The sequence below is a fragment of the Bipolaris sorokiniana genome (genome assembly GCF_000338995.1).
Source record: "Bipolaris sorokiniana ND90Pr unplaced genomic scaffold COCSAscaffold_3, whole genome shotgun sequence".
Taxonomy (NCBI): Eukaryota; Fungi; Ascomycota; class Dothideomycetes; order Pleosporales; family Pleosporaceae; genus Bipolaris; species Bipolaris sorokiniana.
This window is the reverse complement of record NW_006911897.1, coordinates 537,611-563,746: the sequence shown is the minus strand read 5'-3', so window position 1 is coordinate 563,746 and position 26,136 is coordinate 537,611. Positions and strand designations below refer to the sequence as shown.

At 50.7% G+C, this 26,136-nt stretch overlaps 11 protein-coding genes across 11 annotated transcripts; 6 read left to right on the top strand and 5 right to left on the bottom strand.

The window, feature by feature from the left end:
• Nucleotides 1-325: 325 nt before the first annotated feature.
• On the top strand, nt 326-1,818 carry COCSADRAFT_351772 (uncharacterized protein; the record flags this gene model as incomplete). Its single annotated transcript, XM_007698627.1, has 3 exons — nt 326-665; nt 714-843; nt 906-1,818. The coding sequence occupies 3 exons, from the start codon at nt 326-328 to the stop codon at nt 1,675-1,677; spliced, it is 1,242 nt and encodes a 413-aa protein (XP_007696817.1). The 3' UTR covers nt 1,678-1,818.
• Nucleotides 1,819-3,136: 1,318 nt separating this feature from the next.
• On the top strand, nt 3,137-4,735 carry COCSADRAFT_33950 (uncharacterized protein). The gene has a single exon (XM_007698313.1). It carries the CDS (start codon nt 3,297-3,299, stop codon nt 4,500-4,502), a length of 1,206 nt encoding a protein of 401 aa, XP_007696503.1. The 5' UTR covers nt 3,137-3,296; the 3' UTR covers nt 4,503-4,735.
• An 879-nt stretch (nt 4,736-5,614) lies between these two features.
• Nucleotides 5,615-7,354, top strand: COCSADRAFT_284592 (uncharacterized protein). The gene is made up of 3 exons (XM_007698626.1): nt 5,615-5,725; nt 5,935-7,064; nt 7,153-7,354. Exons 2-3 carry the CDS (start codon nt 6,028-6,030, stop codon nt 7,253-7,255), a joined length of 1,140 nt encoding a protein of 379 aa, XP_007696816.1. The 5' UTR covers nt 5,615-5,725; nt 5,935-6,027; the 3' UTR covers nt 7,256-7,354.
• Nucleotides 7,355-8,145, bottom strand: COCSADRAFT_284587 (uncharacterized protein). The gene has a single exon (XM_007698625.1). It carries the CDS (start codon nt 7,924-7,926, stop codon nt 7,453-7,455), a length of 474 nt encoding a protein of 157 aa, XP_007696815.1. The 5' UTR covers nt 7,927-8,145; the 3' UTR covers nt 7,355-7,452.
• A 1,256-nt stretch (nt 8,146-9,401) lies between these two features.
• COCSADRAFT_110454 (carbohydrate esterase family 1 protein) lies at nt 9,402-10,493 on the top strand. The gene is made up of 2 exons (XM_007698624.1): nt 9,402-9,758; nt 9,828-10,493. Exons 1-2 carry the CDS (start codon nt 9,420-9,422, stop codon nt 10,467-10,469), a joined length of 981 nt encoding a protein of 326 aa, XP_007696814.1. The 5' UTR covers nt 9,402-9,419; the 3' UTR covers nt 10,470-10,493.
• A 52-nt stretch (nt 10,494-10,545) lies between these two features.
• Nucleotides 10,546-12,210, bottom strand: COCSADRAFT_135669 (uncharacterized protein). Its single transcript, XM_007698623.1, has 5 exons — nt 11,930-12,210; nt 11,810-11,858; nt 11,349-11,762; nt 11,098-11,292; nt 10,546-11,047 (listed from the first exon to the last, which is right to left on the bottom strand). Exons 1-5 carry the CDS (start codon nt 12,019-12,021, stop codon nt 10,730-10,732), a joined length of 1,068 nt encoding a protein of 355 aa, XP_007696813.1. The 5' UTR covers nt 12,022-12,210; the 3' UTR covers nt 10,546-10,729.
• A 1,058-nt stretch (nt 12,211-13,268) lies between these two features.
• Nucleotides 13,269-13,975, top strand: COCSADRAFT_33947 (uncharacterized protein). Its single transcript, XM_007698312.1, has 2 exons — nt 13,269-13,617; nt 13,681-13,975. Exons 1-2 carry the CDS (start codon nt 13,324-13,326, stop codon nt 13,909-13,911), a joined length of 525 nt encoding a protein of 174 aa, XP_007696502.1. The 5' UTR covers nt 13,269-13,323; the 3' UTR covers nt 13,912-13,975.
• Nucleotides 13,976-14,008: 33 nt separating this feature from the next.
• Nucleotides 14,009-15,545, bottom strand: COCSADRAFT_178809 (glycoside hydrolase family 30 protein). The gene is made up of 2 exons (XM_007698622.1): nt 15,148-15,545; nt 14,009-15,087 (listed from the first exon to the last, which is right to left on the bottom strand). The coding sequence occupies exons 1-2, from the start codon at nt 15,531-15,533 to the stop codon at nt 14,031-14,033; spliced, it is 1,443 nt and encodes a 480-aa protein (XP_007696812.1). The 5' UTR covers nt 15,534-15,545; the 3' UTR covers nt 14,009-14,030.
• Nucleotides 15,546-16,893: 1,348 nt separating this feature from the next.
• Nucleotides 16,894-18,272, bottom strand: COCSADRAFT_351760 (uncharacterized protein; the record flags this gene model as incomplete). Its single annotated transcript, XM_007698621.1, has 1 exon — nt 16,894-18,272. One exon carries the CDS (start codon nt 18,270-18,272, stop codon nt 16,965-16,967), a length of 1,308 nt encoding a protein of 435 aa, XP_007696811.1. The 3' UTR covers nt 16,894-16,964.
• Nucleotides 18,273-19,194: 922 nt separating this feature from the next.
• Nucleotides 19,195-20,837, top strand: COCSADRAFT_83629 (uncharacterized protein; the record flags this gene model as incomplete). The annotated part of the gene is made up of 2 exons (XM_007698620.1): nt 19,195-19,417; nt 19,471-20,837. 2 exons carry the CDS (start codon nt 19,195-19,197, stop codon nt 20,835-20,837), a joined length of 1,590 nt encoding a protein of 529 aa, XP_007696810.1.
• Nucleotides 20,838-20,913: 76 nt separating this feature from the next.
• Nucleotides 20,914-24,779, bottom strand: COCSADRAFT_284519 (uncharacterized protein). Its single transcript, XM_007698619.1, has 3 exons — nt 23,394-24,779; nt 22,019-23,348; nt 20,914-21,968 (listed from the first exon to the last, which is right to left on the bottom strand). The coding sequence occupies exons 1-3, from the start codon at nt 24,635-24,637 to the stop codon at nt 20,991-20,993; spliced, it is 3,552 nt and encodes a 1,183-aa protein (XP_007696809.1). The 5' UTR covers nt 24,638-24,779; the 3' UTR covers nt 20,914-20,990.
• Nucleotides 24,780-26,136: the final 1,357 nt, after the last annotated feature.

The following is a 26,136-nucleotide window of genomic DNA, read 5'->3' as shown; positions in this document are numbered from 1 at the left end:
GAAACGGTCCAGGACATCACAGTCTGCAAGATAGAATGAATCACCAGCAGGGGGCAATCCTTCTACACGAGTCATCAACCCCTATAGAATGCTACATACGCGAAGGAATACCCCCTTGCATCCTATCCACAATTGCCAAGGCTATAGTCTTGCGCGCCACATGCGACTGCATTTGAGGAGGGGGTATTAGTGTCTTCAATAGCTCTGGCCCGTTGCAGCCGCGGAAATGAACCATAAGTATTCTCAAGCAACCCATCTTGCCTTCCCTGATCACAACACATAAACATATCCCCTGAGCAAACTCAATCAATTGACTGCAATTACCATGCGAGTGCCAGACTATTCCAAGAACGTGATACAGTCTTTGGATTCCATCCGACCCACACAGTTTGCAGACGATGCACGACGGTATGAAGCCAAAGAAGCCGCTCGACGCTTGCTGAATCGTCTCGAGACGCCGTTTGAACAAGGTTGGAGGCTTTCGCTAGAGACACCTGTGCTTATTGCTGGTATTCAGGTTGCTCTTGATCTGGGTATTTGGGAGAAATGGACCGAGGCAGATAAGAAGAAGCCAGGTACGGCTGTTGACTTGGAGCAATTGCTAAAGTGGGCCAAGAAGCAAATTGAGCCGAACTTATTGCGTAAGCCTACATTTTTGACCATGAGTAGAACAAGAATCAGATTGGACAAGATACTGACATGGAACCACGCAGGGAGATTTTTTAGACATCTTGCTGCACTCTATGTGCTCGAAGAAACGAATGTTGATACCTGGAAACCAACGCCTTACTCGCTTTCTCTTGGAGACACAGAATCGCATACTGATCAGATCACTCAATGCGGGTATGTCCGAACTTTCACAGTGATGTTTGATTCATTGATAGCTTACCTACTGACACACTTAGCACCGATCACACAATTCCCACCGGGATCAATCTTCCCCGATTCCTTCAGAAATACAACTACCGCGAGCCCATTGACTTGCAGGCTCTCGACAACTACCGCGACATGACCAACGGTACAGATTTCTTCGCTCTCTGCGCAGCGGATCCAGAAGGCAAAGGCAGCAGTTTCATGGGTCTCATGACAGCACTGCGAAACCACAAGATGGCATGGACCGACGTATACGACACCCGCAAAATCATCTGCGGAGCCGACATCTCACCAGGAAAGCCTTTATTCGTTGATATTGGCGGTGCCCATGGCCTCGACACCTCACGCCTTCTGGAAAGACATGGTGATCTCCCCACCGACGTGCTCATTGTGCAAGATACGCCCGAAGTCATCGCTATGCCGATTGAGCATCTCGACCCGCGTATCGTAAAGCAGGCCTACGACTTCTTCACCCCGCAACCCCAACTCCACGCTCGCGCATACTTTTTCCACGCGGTGCCGCATGACTGGCCCGACGCCGACTGCGTGCGCATGTTTTCACAGGTGAAGGCTGCATTTAAGCCCGAGTACTCGAAGCTTTTGATCTATGAAGTTGTGCTGCCGAAGAAGGGGGCGACGAGTCTGATGACGACGTTGGATTTGCAGTTGATGAATTGTACGAGTGGGTTGGAGAGGACGGAAGAGCATTGGGAACGGTTGCTGTACGAGGCTGGGTTTAGGATTGTGGGGATTAGTCGGCATCCTCGGGCTGTGGAGAGTGTCATTGAAGCGGATTTGCTGTGAGGTGTGGAGAAGCTGGGATGGGGGAGGGCTTGATTTGGGGACTGGCCTCTTCGTCCTTCGCTGTTTTGTGTGATGCGCCTCAATCTGAGATCTTCGTCAAAGGGTATTCGGTGTGTATGCATCATGTTGTAGATGCTGCTGGTTGATTTCGTAAAGAAATTATCGAACGAGACGCAAAGACTAGGGCACAGGGGACTGCGACAAGTTGTTCAGTAGATATGATTACGAAAGTAGACAAAGTTCAAGGATTTGAGTACAATAGGATGACAGTCCTTGTTTTGTTCATCATGAGTATCGCATTTTCTCAAGTAACATGATAAGAGGATCATCAAAGTCCGGGTTACTCTGTTCTCTGAGTGGTGAGTTTAGAAATCTGCCCATATAAAAATAGATCAACAAAACATTTACAGTAGAGAATGCACCGTTATGTGAAGTAGGCAAGTCCGGAAAATCAAAAAAAGATAAAAAAGAAGGGATTGATGATTGCATCGGCCGGGAATCTAGTTGAATGTTAGGCACAAGCTTCGAATGCTGGTCTGGATATGAGACTTACCGAACCCGGGGCTAGCCGAAACTGTTCTCTGGGAGAGATGGCAACGGCTAATTTTACCACTAAACCACCGATGCTAGTGTTGTGATTTGATGACGATATCTCCATTATGACTTTCTATAACATAATTAGAAAAACTGAACGGACGGCATAGGCATGTTTGTTTTGTTCGCAACTGGGACTGCAGAGCGGGGATGTGTCGCAAATTTGCTCGCTTAGACGCACATCAAGTGGCTTGACTGTTGTGAGGTTAGTGAAGAGTGTTTCTTGGTGCCGGGGTAAAGTAGTTCCCACTGAGAGCCACTAAATGGCCGAATATGTGGGCTTCAATACATGCAATTGTGCTAGTTGAGCAGAGTTTCAAGACCATGATGTTTAAAGTGCAACAAGGGGGCCATGTGCTATTGCGGGTTCATCTGGCTCGATGTTTGACATAGGTGCATGGGAGTGCGCTCAGAATTTAGTTAGGTCGTGGAGTATCACTGATAGGGATAAGACGTCAGATGTGGTGAGGTTGCTGCTCAACGTTGGAGTTTGGGGATTAACAGTGATCACGTGCTTAGAGAGACTTATCGGGCAGACCCACGCCTACAGTCCCAATAGATTGCCGACTTTTCCAAGGGGACGCAAGAGATTGCCTGCTGTATCGACTACGCTACACTGCCCATACACGTATACATTCATGGACTTGAGACGATATGACGTATGGTAGACGCTTTCCTTTTCATTCCGGTTGTCGATTGAGCAAGGCAGAATATTCCACAATAATCTTGGTAGTAGGGTTTCATTGGATCAGATTGACCAAAACAAGCCAGAGAGTTATTGTGAATAGACAAGGTAAGAGAGCAAAGTTAGAGTTGCGTTGTGAATAACGTTATAGCGCGTCTCCCCAGATAGGCACGCTAGTTGGGGAGATGGGTGAGTGCTCCACCTCAACTTTGTCCTACTACAACCAACCCCTTCCATCAACACCATAATTATTGCGCGATTGAGTTACGAGAGTTGCATTTGCACTTTGCCAAGCTCAACTGCTCTACGCGCATCATCAGCGCTACAAAAACCATCCAACATGCCGCCCAAGAGTCAAAATGCGCACGATACGAATCGCAAAGACGCAGCAGCAGCAGTGGAGACTCCTGTCGCGACACCTAGAAAGAAGAGAGGCCGCCCAACCAAATCCCAGACAAGCGCTAGTCAATCAAACCTAATTGCGTCTGAGCCTCCAAAGAAACGCGGCAGACTCTCCAAAGTGACCGCTGAAGTTGACGCCGTGCTTCCAGACGCGTCCGAGCCGATAAAACGCGGTCGGGGTCGCAAGCCAGACGCGTCCAAGTCGGCTGCCCTGGCCGCAACGTCCAACAAGGCCAAAGGAAAAGGCACCAAGGACGATGTAGAAGCCGTCACCGACATAGCAGAACCAACTCCACGAAGGCGTGGCCGCCCCCCCAAAGCAGAGGGCCTGGCCCTGAAGCGTGTGGCGGGCACTGCTCGTGTGAGCAAGCGCCAGGCCGCTCAATCTAAGACGACCAAGTCGACCACCACCGCCTCTAAGTTGCGTACCCGGCTTCCACCAGCCAGCAAGGTGTCCAAAGGAGAGCCTGCCCCACCGCCAGCTAGGCGAGGACGACCACCCAAGAATGCAGCACAAGCCCCTGCTGCTACTGCTCTTGCGAAGAAGAAGAAGATACCCAGAGGTCGCAAAGCTGCTGAGTTGCCAGTCGCGAAGCCTACAAAGCCTACCAAGCCATTGGCGTCCCGCAAGATGCGTGGTCACACTGTACGCCAGATCCCCGACAGATATATTGTCCAAGTCGACCAGCTCTTGCATGACCTGATGCAGGCCGATGCGGATCCCATGTTTGAGAAGCAGGTACAGGAAGAGGAGGCAAACCAGGCACATGACATGGAGGTTGAGGCTGACGTCGAGGACAATGTCGATGAAGAGAACATGGTGCCGACCAGCGCCACTATTGGGGACCAGGGCCCAGAAGACGCTCCACTAGACGCAGGTGCTGAATCCGAATCCGGCCATCAGCAAGACAGTCAAGGTGACCAGTACTCGGATGGCGTGGCGGATGACTTGAGGCAAAGTGAATCTACCTCGGACCAGAGTAGGGAGCAAGAGCAAGAGCAAGACTTGCAGTCCGAGTTGAACGGCGACTTTGATGATCCCCCCAGCCACGAGGACGAAGATGGTATCCTTGTTCCCCAACAGGAAATCGATATGCCAGATGAGGAGTACGCAAATGGTGCCGAAGGCGGACAATTACTGTGATTCACAAAGGGTCAACAAAATAAGCCCATGAAAGAGCCCAGTGTCGTATTTCCACCGTCTTGGCTAGACGGTGGATTTAGTCTCTTGCCACCTAGCACTTGATCTACATACATCGAGCCTCTTTCCGTAGGTGTAGGGAAGCAGCCTTGCGGTCGGGCACTAAGCCTGCGACCGGTTCTATTACTTTCTTTCTGGTCCATGCGTGTGACAAGCATGCTCCCAAATCACCTGCTCAGATTTTCTTTGTACGTACCATGAATTGTTGCAAAGCTCAACACGTGCACCACGTTGAGACGACGCACCCTATCGCGGCCAATAGAACCCCCAAAAACGTTGCCCTGTTCCTGACGCCAATTGCAGCGAAAAAGCATCTGAACGTTTTCTTTTGTCCAAACCCCTGTCTCACTAGAAGCATGTGAGGGGCGGGAAATAGGCAAATTACAGTTTCACTCCGTCCTTTGCTTCTGCCTTGAAGATGAGTTGGCTGCCAGCGCAAAATACCACCGTCTCCCCACCCCGTCTCATCGCTTTCATCGCTCCCACACCTGCCAAGGCGGCTGCACACTGGCGTCGTCTGGCACTGACATCGGCTCCCATGGCCTGAGGCGGTGTCTCCCGCAACCTAACCGCCTCCTACTCTACTTAGAGTATTTTCACAAGCACGCGCATTTGCCGGGTAATATGAGCGGTCGTGGGCGTAGCCTTACAAGCTGACGTCGTGTCATCGACTGGTCGCTTTGGCGTTGCTCCACCAAAGTAGTGCGGGTCGATCCCGGTCTGCTCAAACTGGGCTGGCGGCATATCCGCTTGCATCTGCTCGTTCCCGTTTAGGCGTCACGAAAAGCACAAGAAGCCAATTGAAACTGGAAAAAGCAAGCCACTACTTGGCGGTGCTCAGTCAGTGGTAGGCCTCTTCCGGTTCGCCCACATTTGATCAGCGGGGTGCAGCATCGCCGTGTCCACTCCCCATTGATCTACCCGCACTTGGCATCACCATCTCAACATCCCGACCTCCTAAGCGTCACCCCGGCCCGCTTACTCTGCATGCGATCGCTTGCCCTCCTCGAAATACCGACATAGTGTCGTCTTTGGCTGTTTATGACGAGCTGAAACCATTGTCGTGGCTTACCCCACTTCTCAAGTCGCCGACAATCCTGCTGGACAAGTCCCCCATTAGACGCGCCATTGCGAGCTGCCGCATGTGCTTTGCTCGAAAAAGAAAGGTCAGTCGAACTTGAGCTAGGATGGCTGCTCTATTTCGCCAAATGCACTGGGCTTATTGCGTCACCTATGCGTGTTGCTCTTTGCTTGCAGTCAACCTTGAGCAGCCCATGTGTCAGATGATAGGCTTGCTATTCTTGTAGAAAGTGTCAATGTGCCATTTCAAGATTATCAAATCAGCTAATTCATCGCCCCTTGACTCCCGCTACAGACAGCATAAGTATCGCCAGCCGCTCGTGTTTTCCACTTCCTAAACTTCAACCACCTTTTTCCATTTCATCTTTTGTTGCATTTCATAGCCACCATGACCGACATGTTCCCAGTCGAAAACGACATGACGCCCGAGAAGCTCACTGTCATGAAGCTCAAGGCCAGCGGGCTTGGCCGAGATATCATGTCGGAGCCCTCATCCCCTACCGGCAACCGATCCTTCTCTTTTGCATCCCAAGCCAATGGCCATATGGCAACGCTGACCACCCGTCGATCAAATCGTCAGCTCAATAGCTCCTCTCGCCGTACTAGTAGCTTTCTCCAGTCACATCGTAGCAAGATGTCTAGCGAGCTTACCACTCAGGCGGACGGAAAGGTCTTCGCTCTAATGGATCTTATTTCAAATGCTTCTCGCGAGGCTGCCTCGCTCAAAGAGTCATGGGCACGCATCCTCGCAGAGCGTGACACTCTATTGCGCGAGAGAGACGAGCTTATGGTCACAGTTGAGGAAGTCACCGAGGAGATTCAGCGCAAGGAAGCCGAGCACTCACAACACGGTCATGAGCATGGAGAGAGGAAGAGACAGGTGGAGAAGCTTATCCTTGAGCTCACAGCTGTCGTCGCACAAGTTTCGGAACATAAAAAGAAACTTGCGGATCGCGACCGTGCACTGGAGCTGACCCGCCATGAGCTTCACGAGCTTCAAGCCTCTGTTGCACTTACGGTCGGCGAACACGAGAGGACTCGTTCCGAGCTGGAAGCTACGTATGCAAGACTCAAGGTCTGCGAGAGTGAGCGCGACGTTGCCCGTCACGACTCGGAGAAGCATCACAATGAAATTCGCGCACTTGTTCGTGAGCACACCGAGCTTAAAAGCAAGCACTCAGAAATCATCTCCAAGTTCGACCTGACCCGCAAGGAATTCATCACTATCAATGAGCGTATCAAGTTATTCGAGCTTGAGCGGGACGAACACCTTCATGACAAGGACCGCTTGAACGAGGAACTGAAGCGTGCCAAGTTCAGGATCGAGGAGGCAACTCGTGAATTCACTGAACTCACTGAGAACCACGACCGTGTTCAGCGAGAGCTCCATAAGTTCAAGGAAACCCTTCGGTCTGTCGAGGCAGAGCGTGACGACTTTTCCTTCACTATCGAGAACTTGCGTCGTGACGTCAAGGTCAAGGTTGCTGGGTGGGAGGAAGCTGATGCTCGTGCCAATGAGTACTTGCTCAAGCATGAACACGTCAAGCGTGAAGTTGTTTCTGTTAAAGAGAAGCTCCGAGAGATCGAGCTGGAGCGCACCGAACTCTCCAGTGTGATTGATCGCTTCCGTGAAGAACACCGCCTTATCGTCATTGAACGCGAGCAGCTCAAGCAAGATGTCCACGACGAGCATCGCAAGGTCGAAGATGGTCGCCGCCGTATCAATATCCTGGAGGAGTCTCTTCGCCGGTCTGAGATCGCCACCGCTGAGATTAAGTCTGAGATCCTTACCCTGACTGAACGTAATCGAGTCCTATACCGCGAGGGCGAAGACTCTCGCATCAAGCAAGGACATTTGACGACGGAGATTGCCAGTCTCCAGGAACAGCTGACCCTCTTCCAAACCGAGATTACCAACCTCAAGTACGATCGCGATCGCGCACACTCCGACCTCAATGCATGGAAGCACAAGTATGAAGAGATCACCGAGACAGTCACATCCTACGAGGATTCTTCTGCAGAATTTGAATTCGAAATCACCTCTTTGCGCACATTGTTGAGCGAGGCTCGTGAGCAAAAGGAGCGCGCTATCCAGGCCCGCCACGCTGCCGACCGCGAGCGCGACGAGTACATTGCCAAGTACGAGGAAAAGTGTCGCGAAATGGAACGCTTCGAAGAAAACGCCAGCAGTATGTACCACGCTCACAGCAATGCAAACGGTAGCCGTATAGGCAAGACGACGACCCACACACGGGTTGTCTCTGGCGGCACCACCATCCACAATCATGATGCGAGTAGCGGCCACGCCCACGACCACGGTGAAGGGAATTCTCTGTTCGCCTAAAGAGGTGAATGGCAAGACTGATATCAATTGTGATATTGACGAATTTGGGTTTCATAGCTTTAAGCATTGGCAGCGCTCGAGTGAGGAGATTGGCATGCGGAATGGGGTTTTTGAGATTTCAGGCCCGCCGCCGTCGCCGCCGCTACTACTGCAGCCACCACCGTCATCATCAACATCACCACCATCACTACCACCGCCGCCGCGACCGGCGCGACCGCTTTATCATCTGAGAAACTCCACTGTGGTTGCGAACGAGGTAGGTGCGGGAGAGGTGGAGTATTGGGCGTATTTTGATGATGGATGGATTAGATTGGACGCTTGGTAGCAGGATATTGGCGTTACCATGGCAGGTTACCTGGTAATAATTCATTCATTGTTTACTACATCTTCTTCTCCATATGCTGTGTTTCTTTCCTCGCGTATAGGTATGTTACTTTAATACTGTTCCAAGTGATGCTACAAACAAACCCTGTGCAATAAGCTGATTGAAGTTTTGTGATGATACTTTGCTCCGCAAACGTCCGCAGTTTCTGCCGATAAAACATCATTTACAGTCCAGGGTAACGCGGAGAGATAATTAAGGTTTACTGGACGTGTGTCCGGGGTTCTGATAGCTCTAGGCGGATCGTTTCATGAGCGAGTGGTTTCCCACCAATACTATAAATAGCACCCAAGCATGTCACTGTTCGAAATTCGTTGTTATGCAGTTCCCCTGCTGGTGTTGCAAAATGCAAAATGCAAAATATTTGAACAGAAATTGTGACCTTGTATGTTCATCGATAGGTTTCATCGGATAAATTGAACTCCAGTAATCGCATTAGGGACGTGCGTGTGTAATCGATCGTAAATTGTTAACCGTCAATTACCAAATGCTAAATACCAAACATCACGTTGTTGATATCCCGCCATAGTTGGTGTAAGGTAAAACTGTACGCATTTGTTTGAACAAGAATCAGTATGCAAGGTTTGATATGGGGATGTTGCTAATTTGATCTAGACTTACCTTTTGACAACGCTGACATGCCTAACACATCACAACTACCTTCGACAATGAAAATCTTGAATCAGACCTATAACATGCCCTCCTAATTCAAACAAGCTTACCAGAAAGGGGAACTGTCAATAAATGTCATGCCATCTGCCTGGCTCGATACATCTCTCGTCCCTATTAAATGCTGTTCACCGACTGTTTACTTACTATCTTGAGCATAAAAGCGCGTCTCAGCACTAAGCAACGGGCCGAAAGAAGCTGACCCGTTGCAATCTACGGCTGACAGCTGGGCCGAGCTGGGACCGTTGAGCTGATCGTGCGCGACGGAAGGAGGATGTCCACAGCTGTTGCGTTTTTTCCCCGTTGTTCAGTATAAATGGCGCGTGTACCTGGCTTGAGATGATCCGTACGGCAATCGGCCTCCTTACGCTCCACGATCGCAATAATGGCTCCTCTTACTCTCGCTCTAGGTGTCCTTGCAGGGCTTACACCCCTTGCTCTCGCAAGCCCCGGCTGTGGTAGTTCGTTGCCGATCAACTTCAAGCCTGGTACCTCAACCCACAATGTGACTATTTCATCCAAATCCGTTATTGGCCAAACAACGCAACGGGAATACATTTTGCATTTACCTACGAATTATGCTCCCTCGAATAACAAGCCGGCGCCGCTGATCTTTGCTTTCCACGGCCAATTGCAGCCTGCGCGGAACATGGAGAAGATCAGCCAGTTGTCAGACCCGAACTTCAACAAGGATTCCATTGTCGTATACCCTGCCGGCATGGACGTTCAAGCTCCAGGTGTTAGTTAATCATTCCCGGGACGATATTTTGATTCGGCTGACAAAGTAATGCAGGTGCAATGGCTAGGCGACGTTGCTGCGCCCAACTCTTCGGTTATTGACGACCGCATCTTCGTCGATGAGATCCGGAAGAACCTAACAGGTACCTTTTGCGTGGATGAAAAGCGCCTCTACGCCACTGGTGTATCCAACGGAGGAAGCATGGTTGCGCTTCTCATGTGCGACGCAGCCCTTAACAAGCACTTTGCTGCCGTTTCCACTGTCGGCGGAGCCTTCTACCCGGATGCCGTCATGACGGAGCCGCTCTACCAAGCAGGCTGCAAACCAGACCTACGGGGCCGAGCACTTCCTTACTTGAACCTACATGGTCTCAGTGACAAGATTGTTCCGTACAACGGCAATAACACTCCACCCTTTATCCCCGTCCGTGAATGGATTGACACGTGGGTTGCGCGCGACAACTGTGAAAGCAACTACGTGACCGAAGTTACTGAGAATGGGACCGTGACAGATCTTAAGTGGAAATGTAATGGCCACAAAGATCTGGTGCTGCACAGGGAGGTCAAGGGCTATGGCCATGGCTGGCCGAGCAGGGTTGAACAGGGCGAGCCGTTCGACTCAATGAGCGGCGGATCGACCAAGTGGGACGCTGCACCATATATTCTCAATTGGTTTAGCAAGTGGGCCACCTACTAGGCGGCAAAGAGTGGGATAAGCAGGACGCGTGTTTCGTACAACATTCATGTATTGAATATACGTACAAGAATTCATGCCAAGGATTGATTATTATTCAGAATATTTATATCGTCCCAGTCTATACTTCTGGATGCTTGGTGATATGCATAAATAGTCTTTCATTCTCTAAAACAAAATCGGTTCAGATGAAAGTGTTTGTGCTTGAGTTTACTTTTTGTTGACACTCCAATGTTTTTTTCAAAAGAAAAAACCCCCATACCTCAATCTACCAAGAAACGTTGTGAATCCCGATCTGGCGTCGGCACAATGTTGTAGTTGAGCCGTTGGATGTAATAGTCATCTTCAAGCTCATGCGCCTGAGGTCGGCGTTTTATTTGCCCAAGTAGAATATGCTTCAGCCCTTTCTTGAAGTTAAACATGCAAACACTTCCAGCGACTAGCGAAAATAAAGAGAGTGCGCCAGCTATGCAAAGATAGAAAACCATCTCATCCTTCATCATCGTCTTGGATAGTAGCCCATGACCATACAAGACCAACAATCGGCTGATAACGTAGGCAATATTAGCCACATGGAAGAGCTTGGCCGAGTTAGTCAGTCACTGGTATTAGTTAAAGAGACTAGGCTTACCAAGACCAAGATCATGCAGATGCGGATTTCATGTCGAACAAAGTACACGGCCAGAGCCAAATGTAGAAGTGTGGCAGGGATGATAGCCATGGTCAAAGAGAATTCTGGCTCAATATAGTGCACGTTTATCAAGCCGTAGATCAATATGAAGGCAAAGACGAAATACGGTGTGTACTTGAGAAAACCTAGGTAGATCTGTACAACGGTCAGCAAGGGAACGATTGCGTTGATATGTAGACACTGATACGAACTTGGTAGCACATGTACTTCCATTGTATGGTCATGTCTGGACTGACGTCTTGATACAAAGCCCACGCGAATTCACGATAGAGCTTCACAGCGACGAAGCACATGACAGTGCTGCAAGTACAGCTAACAACAGCGCAGACAACCAAACCGGGCGACACACGCCTCCAGAATTCCCAGTCCCTCTTCACGAAAGGAAGGTTCATTCCATTGACGCCAACAGCGGCTCTCGCCGACGCATTGTGTACCTCTCCATATTGCAATATGGTCGCAACTGAAAGGCACACATTAGCGACACATAGCATAAAGATCTGAATGTGATTTTTAATGCGATATGCGTCTAGTGTCAGAACCAATTGATAGAGACAGCCAAGGGTGTTGATGGAAAGAATTAAGGATATAACGTAGGATAATGGGACCTGGGCAACAATCAGTAATGCTCAATCGACTAGTTGCGGAGTAGTACCTCGTATATTGGTTTATTGACCCATTGTAGATAGACGACTAGAATGACCCTAGCATACGCATTAGTAAGAAAAACCAAACATCTTAGTAGAACAGGCCTGTCTAAGATATCTAAGCATACATCTGAATGATGGTATTGACGACTCCTTGAGTCGCTGCAGCTGCGGAAAAGATCCATTCCAGCCGTGTTTCGGGCCACCACGACGGCATCATGCTCGTATCGCACAAAGGGCTTATTTAAATTAGAAAATCAAATAGCAAAGAAAGAAAAAAAATAGAAGAAGCAAGGCGACAAGACAGCCTGCAGCCACAAGCACGAGTACGACGATAGCGCAGCGGGCGGCGCAGGATTGAGCCAATGTAAGTACGCAAGAATGATAATAGAACAAAAATGAGAAGTGCCAAAGCCGCAAAAAAGCTGTTAACACAATGGGGGATCGGCGAGGATGCCCCGCAATCAAAACCTGAACACGAGATAGGAGATGGCACTAGAGGCCAGATGCAGTAATGAGGGCCCCGATGACGCGACTCCACCACATAGTATACTTTGACCTAGATCCATATGGGCATCTAATTGGCAGACAGGGCTAATCACTTTGGTTACCCATTTGCTATGCGAATTCGGTGCAGGTTTGGTAGAACTCCTTTCGTACATTGCTGTTTCTACCCAGAACGGATGAGTCCCATGTCGCCGAATTCTCGGATTCAAGCTTACATACATACATACATACATACATACATATGTATGTATGGACAAATTTTTTCTTACACTTTAGCGACTCAGGCAGCATGAAGTTAGTGTGTGTTGTCACATCCCTCTAGCGCACACCAGGGCCCCTTTCTTTGTCACCATCACTCGTGCGAGGCCCTGGAACTCTGCCACCATATCATGCGTCTGCAGGCCATGGTATCAGTTAGGGGTTGAATTGTTACCAGAAACTGGTTGATCTGGGTCTAGTGCGCGACCTGCAAAAGAGGCGGTACAAGGATGGTCTGCCGAGATATGCGGTCGGGGAAGCTCCGGCAGAGGAATGATTGACTTCGGCTAGCTGCATCTGCAGATCCTGCTAACGAGTGCGAGGCTGAGTCTTGTGTCGAGGTGGTGGGTTCTTGTTTGCCTAGACAGTAAATAATCATAGTGGAAGAATGCATCATGGTGAGGCCGAGAAAGAATGTGATTGCGCTATACATGGCAAGAAGAGAGAATGTTGCGTGCTGATTGATGATACCAAGAAGTATTCATTCGGCATTTCCAGTACTATAGCCCCCCTTATCTACTATCTCTACATACTTACTCACAGTCTATTAACACGTCCCACGTGTCAGAGCGCATCTCTCTTTCATATCGCAGATGTTGTATTGTGATGCGCGACATGGATGGCCCTTTTAATGTTGCTGTCATCCAACCTAGACAGGGGTTTGAGCATCCAACGCTCGTCTCTTCCACGTGTTCCAGGGCGCCTCCACTTCCATCACTACTCAGCCCCCTGTCCCGGACCCTTGCTACCAGTGGCAATGTCATTCCTCGCCAACCCGTTCGTCCGCACATCCAGAGCGCAAAATGCTTGGTTTCTCGCTGGTTTAGCGTCGTCATATCCAAATCTCGATGACTCCATGCGAGTCAGCGAGCAACGGCCGTGCGGCGGAAAATTTGTATCTGGCTGTCGGGTATTTCACGTGCCTCAAGATGACAGCTCCAAAGCGACAGAGATCTCTATTGATGATTGGAAGGATCCCGATCTGGGTGGCAATGCAAAAGATCAGGTCATGGTATTTCAGTACAAGGGAAAATTTGTTGCCGTGAACCACGTAGGTGGCAAAACAAAAGAAAAAATCGTAACTCAGCCTCTATGTTGACCACGACATCCGCAGGAATGCCCACACTCTTCATACCCTCTTTCCAACGGCGCACCCTTTGATATAGAGGACTTTGGAGTGGTGCTAAGCTCGGGAATTCAATGCCCTAAACACGACTGGTCATTTGATCTACATACGGGACGGTCCGATCGTGGCAGTTACAAACTTCAAGTTTGGGAAGTCCAACAAAGAGCTGGTGCTGACGGTGACGAAGTATGGGTAAGGAGAAAGCAAAGAATTGGATGAGATACCCTCAAATATCATGTCATCGGGGTGTTCATAGGGCAGCAAGATACTCGAATACACCAAGTTCTGAAAAACAAACAGTTTTTATTTATTTCATAGCGCATGGAGCATACTACGCTCTACAGCTTGATGCCCGTAATCTCGAACGTCTGGACGACATTCTTTCCAAAGTAAGACCAAAACTTAGTTCCGTTAATGACAGTGTCGCTATGCTTTCCATACTGTTCACCGGTACCGATCTGGGTAGCCCAGCGAGTCACTGCTGCGCCGTTGGCTGGACGCTGCGAGAAGCCCGACAAGTCAAAGTTGAGGTACTGCGCATTGCCCCAGTTGACCGCTACGATGACTAGAGTGGATTTACTGGCGTCGTATGCGGCGACGGTATAGTCACTACCACCATCGAGAATCTGCATGCCTGGGCGAATATGCCTGGCAAACTGAGCGAGGACAAAGTACTTTTGCGTTGGACCTCCCACTGTCTTGGCATCGTTGTCGGCGTCAATCAGGCCCCAGCCACCTTGGTCAAGGACTTGCCAGTACTCCCAGGCTACGGGCTTGAGCCATCGAAAATCGAGCAGCAGGTTGCTTGCCATTTGTTGGCCGGCCGCTTCACCATCACCATACTCGCTGTTGTAGAGTGGCTTGCCGGCCTTTGCAGCTAGATCGTGGACAGCAACACGGTCACCTTTTCCATACTGGTAGCCGTGTACGTTGACACGTGCAATCTTGGAAAGCGCGCTGCTTCCTATGTTCTTGAGGTTGTCGCGGGCCTGGTCATAATAAGACTCATCTGATGCCGCAATCACAGTCGCCAATGAGCGGCTTTTCAGATGCTTCTCAAGATGCCCAATAATCGTAGCCTGGGTGGCTACGTCAATGTGACATCCCTCCTGTGTGCCATCGGCCTTCCACCAGTTAGCCGTGGGCTCATTAAATGGGTCAACAGTCTCGAATTCAATGCCCCATTTGGACTTGAAGACTTGAGCAACTGTTGCCATGTACACGGCATGCTGCTCCAGATTCCATGATTGGATGTTTTCAGATCCGTCGCTGGCTCCGGATGGGTTGTGGTTGCGTGTTTGCCACCACATTGGGCTGTTGCTGAAGAGTTCGGTCTTTTCGACACCCCTCTCAATAGCCTTTTGAAGGGCCTTTCGTTGATTGACATCTACATTCCTGTATTCCGGCAACCAAACTTAGTGAAGCACGTCAAAAGACTATGAAGTGTTGTCTCACCAGTTCCAACTGGCAGAATTTGGGTCAGAGCTCGTCCAATCCAACCAGAATCCTTCCATTTGCCTTGATCTCTTGATGTTGGGTGATACGACCATCTTCTCTGTGCCAATAGTGTTCCAACTACATGCACCGGCGTTGTAGCGAGCATGATTGAAGCCAAGACCTGGCAATGTAACACTGCCGAATTTGGTCTGCTTGAGCGTGAAGAATATATCTGCCAAATCGTCTCGGTCGCCGAATTGCTGAGCCCACCAGGCCAGCGACGTTCCCCATCCTTCCCAGATTCCCCAGTTTGATTTGGGGTTGATGGTTGTCGTCAAATCGGCGTTGACGCAAAGGCCGCTCGCAAGCACGAGTGCTATCTCAATAAGAGTAGGAGCGCGCATGGTGACGGAAACCAAAAGGTACTAGAGTTGAAGGTCGGGAACATAGTGGCTCCATCGGCCACTTCTTATGTAAATACATGGAGGTATACAATCCTAGCCATAGCCTTGTTTCGAGTATAGAAGGCCGGTCTAAACCCACTTCCATCCGTTCCGAGGATGTACATAAGGCCGTTGATGCGTGATGGTGTCAGGAAAGAGGGGTTGTGCCTGTGAATAGGTTCAATTAGTGCTCAGCACTAGCGGGAGGTGTTGCACTGCCGATCATGTCGTATACGAGAAGGCACTGAACTCATCTCCGTTACTCTTCGAAGGCAAGTGTCGACTTAAACGGCTAGCGTAAACGAATCAGTACTTGGTAATAAGTCTTGGAGATCCATGCATCTGTGTAGTGTGACGCAATAAACTCTTCTCCTCCTGGTTATTGACATCCATAGGTCGGAATAATGAACTATCCAATTCTTCCGCTTGCAGCACCTTCCGCCTTGGTCATGACTAGATTCGACACTTGACGTCCTAAATAATGCAGATCATGACAGTAACAGGTATTGCATCCGCACTCCGAACGTTTAAATTGCAAATTGGGGTGTGGAAGCGGAAGAAGCCGAGGTTATACCGTAGTTCCCGGCTGCTGTTATCTTGGCTAACCATCATCAAGTGCAGGTGACAGGTCCAAACCATTGCACCGGAGGAATTCGCGCTGTCTTACTCCTAGTCTAACTCGCTCGAATCAGCACATTTTTCCGACTATGCGTTCCAACAGCGCGGTGCGAAAAGTGCAGATGATCACGTAGTTAGTATGTATGCGCAACTGTATTACCGACCACATGGTAGAACTCCTGTGGGAAAGACTTGAAAAACCACAGGAAAATGGCACGTCTTTATATTGCATTTTGATACTCTACATGACATGCATGCATAGAGAGTGATATTCATATCAGTCGTGGTACCCATCGACATGCGGGTATCGTTTCATTAGTGTACACCTCACAGTATCATTATATTTACCACCTGCACAACGACCAGATTCTTGCCGCAGCCGTTTTGCTATATTTAGAGAAGAATTTTGGCGAAACTGTTAGAACCTGACAAGGCCTCGACATCATGGGATGACTGTCGGTTGGACCAAGGATTGTGGAAGGCAGATACGATACCATAATTTGACTAAACGCTAGTTATATGAAGATGACCGAGACGTGCCTTTCACAATCAGCCGCATGAACACATGTAAATAGATGACTCGAGAATAGAGATATCTAGGTCATCCAACGTTTTGCCACCCAAGTTCCCAACATAAGCTTTGCACCAAGCAGAATGAGGTCGCATATCATGGCATTTCGTGGACTTGGAAGAATAGATCTTTGGAAGCATATTGTTTTTCATTAAGCTTTTTCGTATACTACGATTCTGGAATACTCTAAACTGTTGGTGTTCTCAGTTGGCAAGACCAAAATCCCAGACCTGGACTTTGCGGGTGGGGAAAGGTCCACCCTGTCTTACAAATAAGCTTAGAACGTTAAAGTTCTTAAGCCTAGCCTCATCGACCAAGGGTTCGCCAGCAGAGTTTGGAATGTCTGCTATCTTCTTCCAGTCGTTGTAATTTGCGCCCGCGGTCGCGGCCCAGAGCTGAATCGTCATCTTTGGCTGGTCCGGGAGAATTGCAATTACACTATCGCTAGTAGCAACAATCTTGCCGCGGTAGGCAAGGTACGGTGGTGTAGAAAGACCAGGTGCATTGATGACAGTCTTGGTAAATTTGCCAGCTGGTGTTCGCAGGTAATGGTAAAACCGCGGTGTGCCTGTTGAGTTATCGCGCATTAATGCGTGGAAGCGACCCTGACGGTCTACAAATTGCGCTTCCTGGTTGATAATTTGGCTGTTCTGCGGGATCGAGTAGACCTTGACTCCAGGTGTTGAAGGCTTAATGGGAACCGCGACTGTTTGGCCGTTGGTTTGCTTCCAAGATTTGCCAGCATCCTCCGAGAAGGCAAAGTAAAAGTCGTGGTTCGTGCTGGCATCGGGAGTTTCACGGACCGTCCATGAAACGAACAGTTTCCCTCCTTCGCTACTGATACCATTAATGTAGGCATTGTTGTCCTCGCCCTGCAAGTACTTTCCGACGGCGGTCCACTTCCCAGTAGTGGCAGAATAGCGGTGGATGTATGAGTCTCCCGCGCCAGATTGGCCTATCCGGAACTCCATCAAGAGGTCGCCACCATCGATAGACTCGAAGCGAGGGTAAGTCAGCGGTGTCCATGGGCCGGTGGAACCTGGCAGATTGTGTTGCACAGCTCCAAAAGCGCTTGCCGTCCATTCAGAAGGAACAGTCTTAGCGATGCCAGCTTTGCTCACACGATAATTGAGCGGAACGTCATGGTGGTCAAAACTTAAATGTATCTTTCCATCGCCGCTGATGCCCACGGAAATAGTGTTGTGCTCATCGAGTGTCGTCTGTTCGTAGTCGCTGAAGGCAAAGTACTGCCAGTCGCCAAGCGAAGGTGAGATTTTTCGCCGTCCAAGATTGACATAATGTTTGCCGTATCCAGAGGCTGTCTTGTAGAAGGCTACATACTGGTAGTCTCCAAATGTCGTCAAGGCGTGTTGTTGGAAAGCAAGACCATTGAGACGCACTGACCCCTGCACATCATCTGTAATGTTCCAGTTCTTCACCGAGGTAACCGAAAGGGCAGATGTAAAGGAGGAGAGCCCTACCAAAGCCAGTAGGGATGAAAAGAGCTTCATGATCACGCAGGTGGGCGCTACAATAGCGGCGCAATCTTGCAACTTATGCGATGTTTAATATGAGCATAGCAATATATCGATTTGACTGGGTACAAGGTATTAATTCGGAGCACAATGCATCATCTGGTCAATACAGTGCCGCTAGTTGGTCCAGCTAACTCGATGCATCAATACCGGATTTTCGGGGTATTATTGACACGAGGTGGGGAAGCCGGGGAAGGTGTGCACGTGGATGGGTAAGTTACCTGTTTTGGAATGCAGGTATTCGGGAATGAAGCCGAGTACTATGCTCGTTATTATGTATGTATGTATGTATGTATGTATGTTCATGCCTTGTTGTAGCAACAAAAGCAAGTCGGATCTGATTCTCGTGTATAAAAGTCGCAACAAGGAGAGTAGAGGATCGATAGAAGATATACGAGGGCAGGTGCTTTCCAGCATAGAAATATGCGAACGGATATCCTCTTCTTGTGGATAATAAATCAACGCATTAGCAGATTGTTGAACTAGTAGTAATGTCCATACTTAGTACGTAGTACGATGTACTAGTACTAGTATCCCGTCACTTCTTTCTTCCCTTTCGCCTTGTACGACTCAACTAACGACCTGCTCAAACACGACGACTACAACCTCAACAACAGTATCAGTATCTTTGCCCAACCGACCATGAGCCGGTACTGGACGATAACAACCATAGGCTAGAGGCCTCGACAAGCGATACGTTGCCGAATATGGCAGGAGCAACTGCCGCCAAGGGTTGTTCTCTTGGCAAGTACTCCAACAGGCAAAATGCGCGTCTTGACTGACGTATCGCCTATCGTGGAAAAATGGGGAAAGAGAGGAAAGAAATATGGAATAAGAGTGTTCTGTGCGCAATTTGGGTTTTGGTGTCTCTATCCCCATCCCAGGTGACACGGCGAGGATGAGGCAGTCTTCTACCATCTTGCTGTTCGCAGCATACGCGTTGGCGCAAACCCAATACGGGGAAAACCATGGCGTCGTAAGCTTCGATTCGCAGCTTGTAGAGCAGGCGGCATTCCCAGCGCCCAATGTGACGCTCTACAGTCCTGCCTTCATGTCCAATGCCACTTTTGATCCTGGATGGTTCGAGGGCACCGAGGGGGGCACCTCACCCGATCAATTGGGTACACAAATCCCACTTGCTGTTCTACAACTGCTCATTCTAATATTTGCACAGAAAGATTCATCAGCGGTCTTGCTGCAAAGAACCCTTCATGGATGAAGTACCAAGTCGCCGATTTCCTCAGCGAAGAAGGCAAAACATTTCCCTACGTCCTACTCTCGGCGTCATCCGCATCAAACACGACGTCAGAAAAGCTCAGAGTCTGGATCCAAGGCTCAGTTCATGGCAACGAACCCGCTGGCGATGAAGCTGCACTCGCCTTACTCGGGGCCATGGACAACGACCCAGCATGGGCCGCTACCTTGCTAGAAGAAATGGACATTCTCGTATTACCGCGTTACAACCCAGACGGCAATGCCTATTTTCAACGTACCTTGGCCACCAACTTTGATCCAAACCGCGATCACACCAAACTCGCTCGCCAGCAGACCCGCGATATCAAAGAATGGTTCAGCACCTTTTCACCCACCATTGCCATTGACTTGCACGAATACGGCGCAGCGACACTCTATTCGACCCACTACAGCAACGCAGCCGATGCCATGTATTCGAGCGCCAAGAACCTCAATATACATCCCGAGATCCGCGAGCTCTCGGAGACGCTTTTTGCACCAGCCATCAACGCATCGCTCATCTCTCGGGGCTTGCGCGGCGAGCAGTACATAACAGCTTCGAGCCGCAACCCACCACGCCTAGTCGAAGCCGGCACCGACGCAAAGATTGGGCGCAACGCCATGGGTCTGACGCAGTGCATCACGTTTCTTTTCGAGACGAGGGGCATCGGCATTGCGAACCAGCAGTTCAAGCGCAGGACCCTGACGGGTCTGCAGATGATTCTCGGTGTGCTCGAAGCAGCAAGAGACAATGCCGATCAGGTCAAGAGCACAATGGACAATGCTATAGCGGATTTTGCGGCAAGCAACCAAGATATTGTGGTTACCGACTACCCCAACTACGCCAATCGTACGTTTACAATGGTCGATCGCCGCACGGGAGAAGTCGTTCAGCTGCCTGTCGAATTCGCAAGCAATACCCCGGCAACGGCTAACCTCACCCGTGCGAGGCCTCAGGGCTACATCATCCCCCGTGCATGGGCTGATCTCGCTGAGCGCTTGAGGGTCTCTGGCTTGGACGTCGAGACCATGCCAGAGGCATTTCAGGGAGAGGTCCAGGTCTACAACATCACTTCTTCAAAGTTTGCTTCGTCGTATTACGAGGGAGCAATCTTGAACACGGTGACTACCGAGAGTTCTGTGCAGCAGGTTTCGTTGCCAGCTGGCAGCTTCTTCATCAGTGCCGCCCAGAAGAATGCGGGCTTGGCCTTTGTAGCTCTCGAGCCAGAGAATATTGACTCTTATGTTTCTTTTGGATTGCTGCCAATGGAGGTTGGTGACCAGTATCCAGTCTTTAGGAAGATCTAGCTACATGGCCATGCATACATATTTCATAGACTCGGTACCCGTACGTACGCATCTAAGAGCATATAGAAAAAAGATCTCTAATCAATAGTACAAACATTATCACCGTCGTCCATGGTATCAGCAGTGCCCTCAAAAACATGAATACCTGGCATACTATGCTGTGACATCTCCACTTTTCGCACGCTTAGCGTCTCTCTCTTCACCCACAGCTGCATCCGCTCGTCGCTTGCCCTCATCCTTTCTTGCATTGTCTTTTTCCTCGCGAGCAGCCCGCCGGGCCTCCTTTTCCTGCTTCTCCTTTTCTTTCCGAAGTGCTTTGCTTTCGAATTCATGCCAATCCCCTTCAAGTTCTTTCAACGCCTCGGCTCGTTTTGGCGCAGGGGCTTCGCTGGTGAAAAAGGGATGCTCCAGCACGTCGGCCGCCGCCGGCCGTGCATTTGGGTCAAACAGGAACATTGCCTGAAGCAGCTCGAAAGCCATAGGACTGACACGATCCTTGTACTTTTCTGCAAACGTAGACTTCTTGCGTTCGGTTGGTCGCAGAAGCTCAAACCACTGCATGTCCACGATGCCAGGCCAATCCTGTACTGTTGGCGTACCAAGGACGTTGTAGATCTTTTCAAGCTGATTGATTTCTCCGCCATCACCCGGGAAAATGGCGTGTCGCGTGAATATCTCCACAAGTACGCATGCTGCTGACCAGATATCGACTGCTGGGCCATATTGCGTTTCTCCAAGTAACAATTCCGGGGATCGGTACCAGATGGTGATGACGCGGTTGGTGTAATCCAGCTTGCCACTCTTCGAGTAGAAACGGGCGAGACCAAAATCAGCTAGTTTTAGTTGTCCGGTATTAGACACGAGAATGTTGGCCGCCTTAATGTCGCGATGCAAAACCCCACGTCGATGGAGATAATCAAGACCTTCGAACAGTTGCTTTGCAAGGTCTTTCTTGTGCGATGTTTCAAGTTTAAATGTGGGATGGTTTAAAAGACCGGTCAAATCGTGGGAAAGGTATTCGAAAACCATGTAGCAGTCATTCTTCTCTACCATTACCTCACGGAGGTTGACAATGTTGGGATGGTTGAGAGACTGCAACAGTTTAACCTCGCGAATGGCGGTGACTGGAAACTGCAATTTGTTAGCAAAATATCTTGCGTATGTTCACAAGGAATACATACGCCATCGCGTTCGCCTTCCATACGAATCTTCTTTAGTGCAACCATATCCTTTGTGTAGACATGCACTCCTTTGAAGACCTTTCCATACGTGCCTGATCCGACCACTGACTCATTGCCAGGTTTCCTGTAGTACACCGATTCCGAGGTTGCATGCTCTGGGGCTAGTGTAGGTCGTGGCTTTTCTCGCTTCTTTGTAATTGTCTTGGTTTTTGGTATTTGAGGGGGCGGCGTCCTTCGTTCTGGTCGAGCAATAGGGCGTGTGTCTGGCCGCCTGTCATCATGCCTTCGTGGAAAGTACGGCTCCCGGCGGTCCCTTATGTCTCGTACATCCCTTGGGTCTCGTATATCCCTTGGGTCTCGCAAGTCCCGCGAATCCCTTTCCCGAATATCACGCCCGTCTCGAACATCCCGAGGGTCCCTGAAGTCTCGGTCGCGCGGGTCTCGGAAATCCCTTTCCCTACCACGATAATAGGGATCACGGGAATCTCTGATGTCTCGAGGATCTCGTTCGCGAGGATCTCGATAGATTGGTTTGCGGTCGTAATAGTTATCGTAGCGACGGTCTCGTTCCCTGATGTCTCGCTCCCTGATGTCTCGCTCCCTGAGGTCTCGCTCCCTGAGGTCTCGCTCCCGGCTATGATCGTAATCCCTCTCTCTTGGATCTCTGTCTCGATCACTTCTTGACTCAGCATACGGGGGGGCAACGTCGCGTGCTGCTTCAACTTTTGCTTTTGGATCGAGTAGTGACTCTTTCGACGCTTGCTCGGCTTTCTCAGGCTCCTCCAGCCCCAATTTTGCTTTGCTTGCTGGGGGCACCGGGTTCTTTGTCTTGAGTGAGAACCCGAATCCCGACTTCGTTGCTGTTGGGAGCGCAGCAGAAGACTTGGCCGGAGGAGCAGATTTTTGCTCTTCTTTTGAGCCCTCATCCTCTACCCTTAGATCTTTCGAAGGGCGGAAAGGATTGTCATCAGCGTCGACAGATGTGGAATCAACTACCGTCTGTGAGGTGGGAACAGGTTGTGGGCGTGGCGCCTCGGTGGCGGGACGGCCGCCTCGTGTTCCAGACGCGGGTGTCCATGAGAGATTCGAAAATTGGGTAGGCGCAGCGCCTCGACCCCGGCCACCAGGCCCACTAAAGGGAGCACCTCCGGCAGGGCCTGATATTCGCCGATCGGAACCGTGAAAGCTGTTACCGCGAAAGCCACCGTGTCCACCCCGATGTGAACTGGGTTGAAAACCAGATTGAGGATACGACTGGTTTTGGTAGTAGCCAGGGGACTGACTTTGATGATATGGAGATTGGCCTGAAGTGTAGCCATGTGGAGGAGAACTATCAAAGTCAGCACAAAGTGAGCAGATGTTGAATGTAACTTACCCGTGATTTGGATAGGGCTGGTTGCTCCAACCCCCTCTGCCACTGTGGTAGGGTGACTGATTTTGAGGAGAGTATTGATTATGGGAAGGATAAGGCGGAGATTGCTGAAAACCGCCACGGCCTTGGTAATGGTAGGCTCCTCTCATCTTGTCGTCGTCTCTACGACCCTTGGACGTATCCGAATTGTAGCCAGATCCAGATACCGGTGAGCTTCTGCGTGAAATGTGCTTAGTAGGGTGTCTCGACTTGGACCCTCGAGAGGGTGAGCGAGATTGACGACGTCGTATGGGTATGGGAGGTGATCGGCTTCTGCGTGATGGAGTCCTAGCTCGTTTGGAGCTGGGGGGCGAACTTTTGCGAGCAGGTGTTGGGGACCGTCTGTGAGGAGGCGAGCGAGACCTGACGCGTCTCGGTGCTCGGCTGCGACTTCTTGTTCGACCACGAATAGAACTGGGTTTGTAGGGCCTTTCACGAGAATGATCCAAGGGCGGTGTGGCCCTCCTGTGAGTCCGCCTCGGGAACAATGCCCTCGGCGAAAATTCACGCCTGGACCTTCTATCGGGCGAAACCGATCTCTTCCGTGCACGTTGTGTTGCTGGTCTGTAGTAGGTATCCACGGATGGCGACTGACGCCTGTGTGAAGCGGGCGGGAGGTGCCTGTCGGGAGTGTTTCGTCGAGGCAGCCGATCACGGTCAGAGGTATGAGGGCGAGGCGAGTATGCTCTTGTCGACGGCCGGCCTGAGGAATCTGCACGTCGTGTTGGCGACCTGGAGCGCACTGTGCTGCGACTCCGCGGGCGTTTTACGCGTTTGGATGATGGCCTAGGGGATGGGGAGCGACTGTGGTAGTGTTTCGAGGATGGCGTCGTGTCGTGGCGGTGATGGTGATGGTGATGGTGGTGGTGGTGTCGACGATGGGGGTGGGCAACCCTGTCTGCACTGGCTTCCCTCTCTGAGCCTCGATAGCGATCCTCCTTGGAGGCGCTCCGACTTCGCCGACGCGTGCGGTCCCTGCCGAGGCTTTTATCGCGCGAATGGCCTCGCCCGTGTTTGCCTGATGAGCGGGCGTCGTGGTCGTGGGCGCGATGCCTGGAATGATGTCTGCCCGCCTGTGGTGCTGGTGACGATGTCCGAGGGTCGTAGCTACGGTCACGGTGACGGTCTTTGAGACGTTCCCTACCTCGGTCAGGCGATGCCTCAGTTCTCCGCTCGTCTATATCCTGAGCCCGTCGCAGGGCAGCCATAGAGGCAAGAGGATCATTAGAAGTCGCAAGGCTGCAGCATCAAAAGATTCGCGGGTCAGAGCGACAGCCTAGCCGAGCAGGAGGGAACTCTATCTCCGAACCCCCCAGCCGATGATCAGATAGTGAGAGAGAAAAGAAAAAGAGATGCCACTGCAACTGATCCGAGAGACAAGCCGGAATGCGCTGCCTGATGTCAGTGCGCTTCTGAATGATGCTGTTCGTGGCTGCAGACGCTACTGTTGCAGTGCCTTTGCACCGGCCGGTCCTTTCGCTTGCCGCTATCGATGACGCCAAGGCCTCGTGACAAGGAGGCCCTCCTCCAAAGGGCGCATCCCCATCCAAACCCAAACCCCGTCCCTTCAGTCTCAAGTCCTAGTGTGCTTTTGTGCTGCGTGCTGTCCACGGCCGTCTTCCGGGGTGTCTGTCTACTTTCCGTCTTCTGGTTGCTGTGCATCAAGGGCAGGCCGTCAGGCTTCACGACAACTATCTACTGCATGCAAAAGCGACACAACCGACTCATGGCAGAAAATCCATACTGCGAAGCCTTCACAGAAGGCAGTTCCTTCATCCCGTGTAGGATTCAAAGACGGTTTGAGGGCTTCCAACCGGAATATACGTGTTAGCAAGCGCCCACACGCGAACCGAGGGGGGTTGGATTTCCGCGGATGGTCAAAACGAAAGCTGAGTTGATATCCGCTGGGCCGTGGATCTTGTCCGATGTTGAATATCGTGGGCTCATGCGAGCGAGGCAGTCCACTACGGGAGGGAATGCAGCATATGCTCATGTCCACGAGGAACCATGGAGCAGGAGCAACAAACAGGTGTAGGGCGAATGCGCCATGATCCGACAGACAGCAACATGCGGCTTAAGGCCACTGAGTATAGTCGCAGCCGACTCGCTTTACCAAGAGGAGATTCCTAACAAGACCATCTTCCATATATCGTGACCGAAGGAGTCGGAAAACCAACAAACCCTCCGCCCCAACGACAACATTCCGAGCACACGGCTGAGACATGCGAAGCTGAGTGATGGGCGGTTGCGGGGACACACACAGCCGTGACCGATAGGCGACAACGGCTGACAGTTATTGACCTTCCCACCTATTCACCGATAGTGATGCAGTATACATCAGAGGCGCGACATGGAGAAGAATTAGTAACTAGTTATGCGATGATGCGCGGCGGGTAAGTGACTCCCTAGAGTGGTGGTGCAATGAGGGCGCGTCCAAGGACACTTCGTGGACCCTCACCTAGTATAGTAGTAGCAGCACATATGATAGCGTCTTCAGTCCTACCGCGATAGGCGCAAGCCGGTAGTGTTGCCGCCTGCTTTGCGATGTACTGTGGGCGGAAAGGCACGCGCGCATCTTCTGTTGCTGGAAATGGCGGTAAGATGGGACTGCGGAGTAAAGTTGCGAGACATGCCAAAACCTGCCTGGGAGGGCGCCAGGTATCGCCAACCACCTCATCTTCACCGTCTGCCCCTCATTGTAACCACA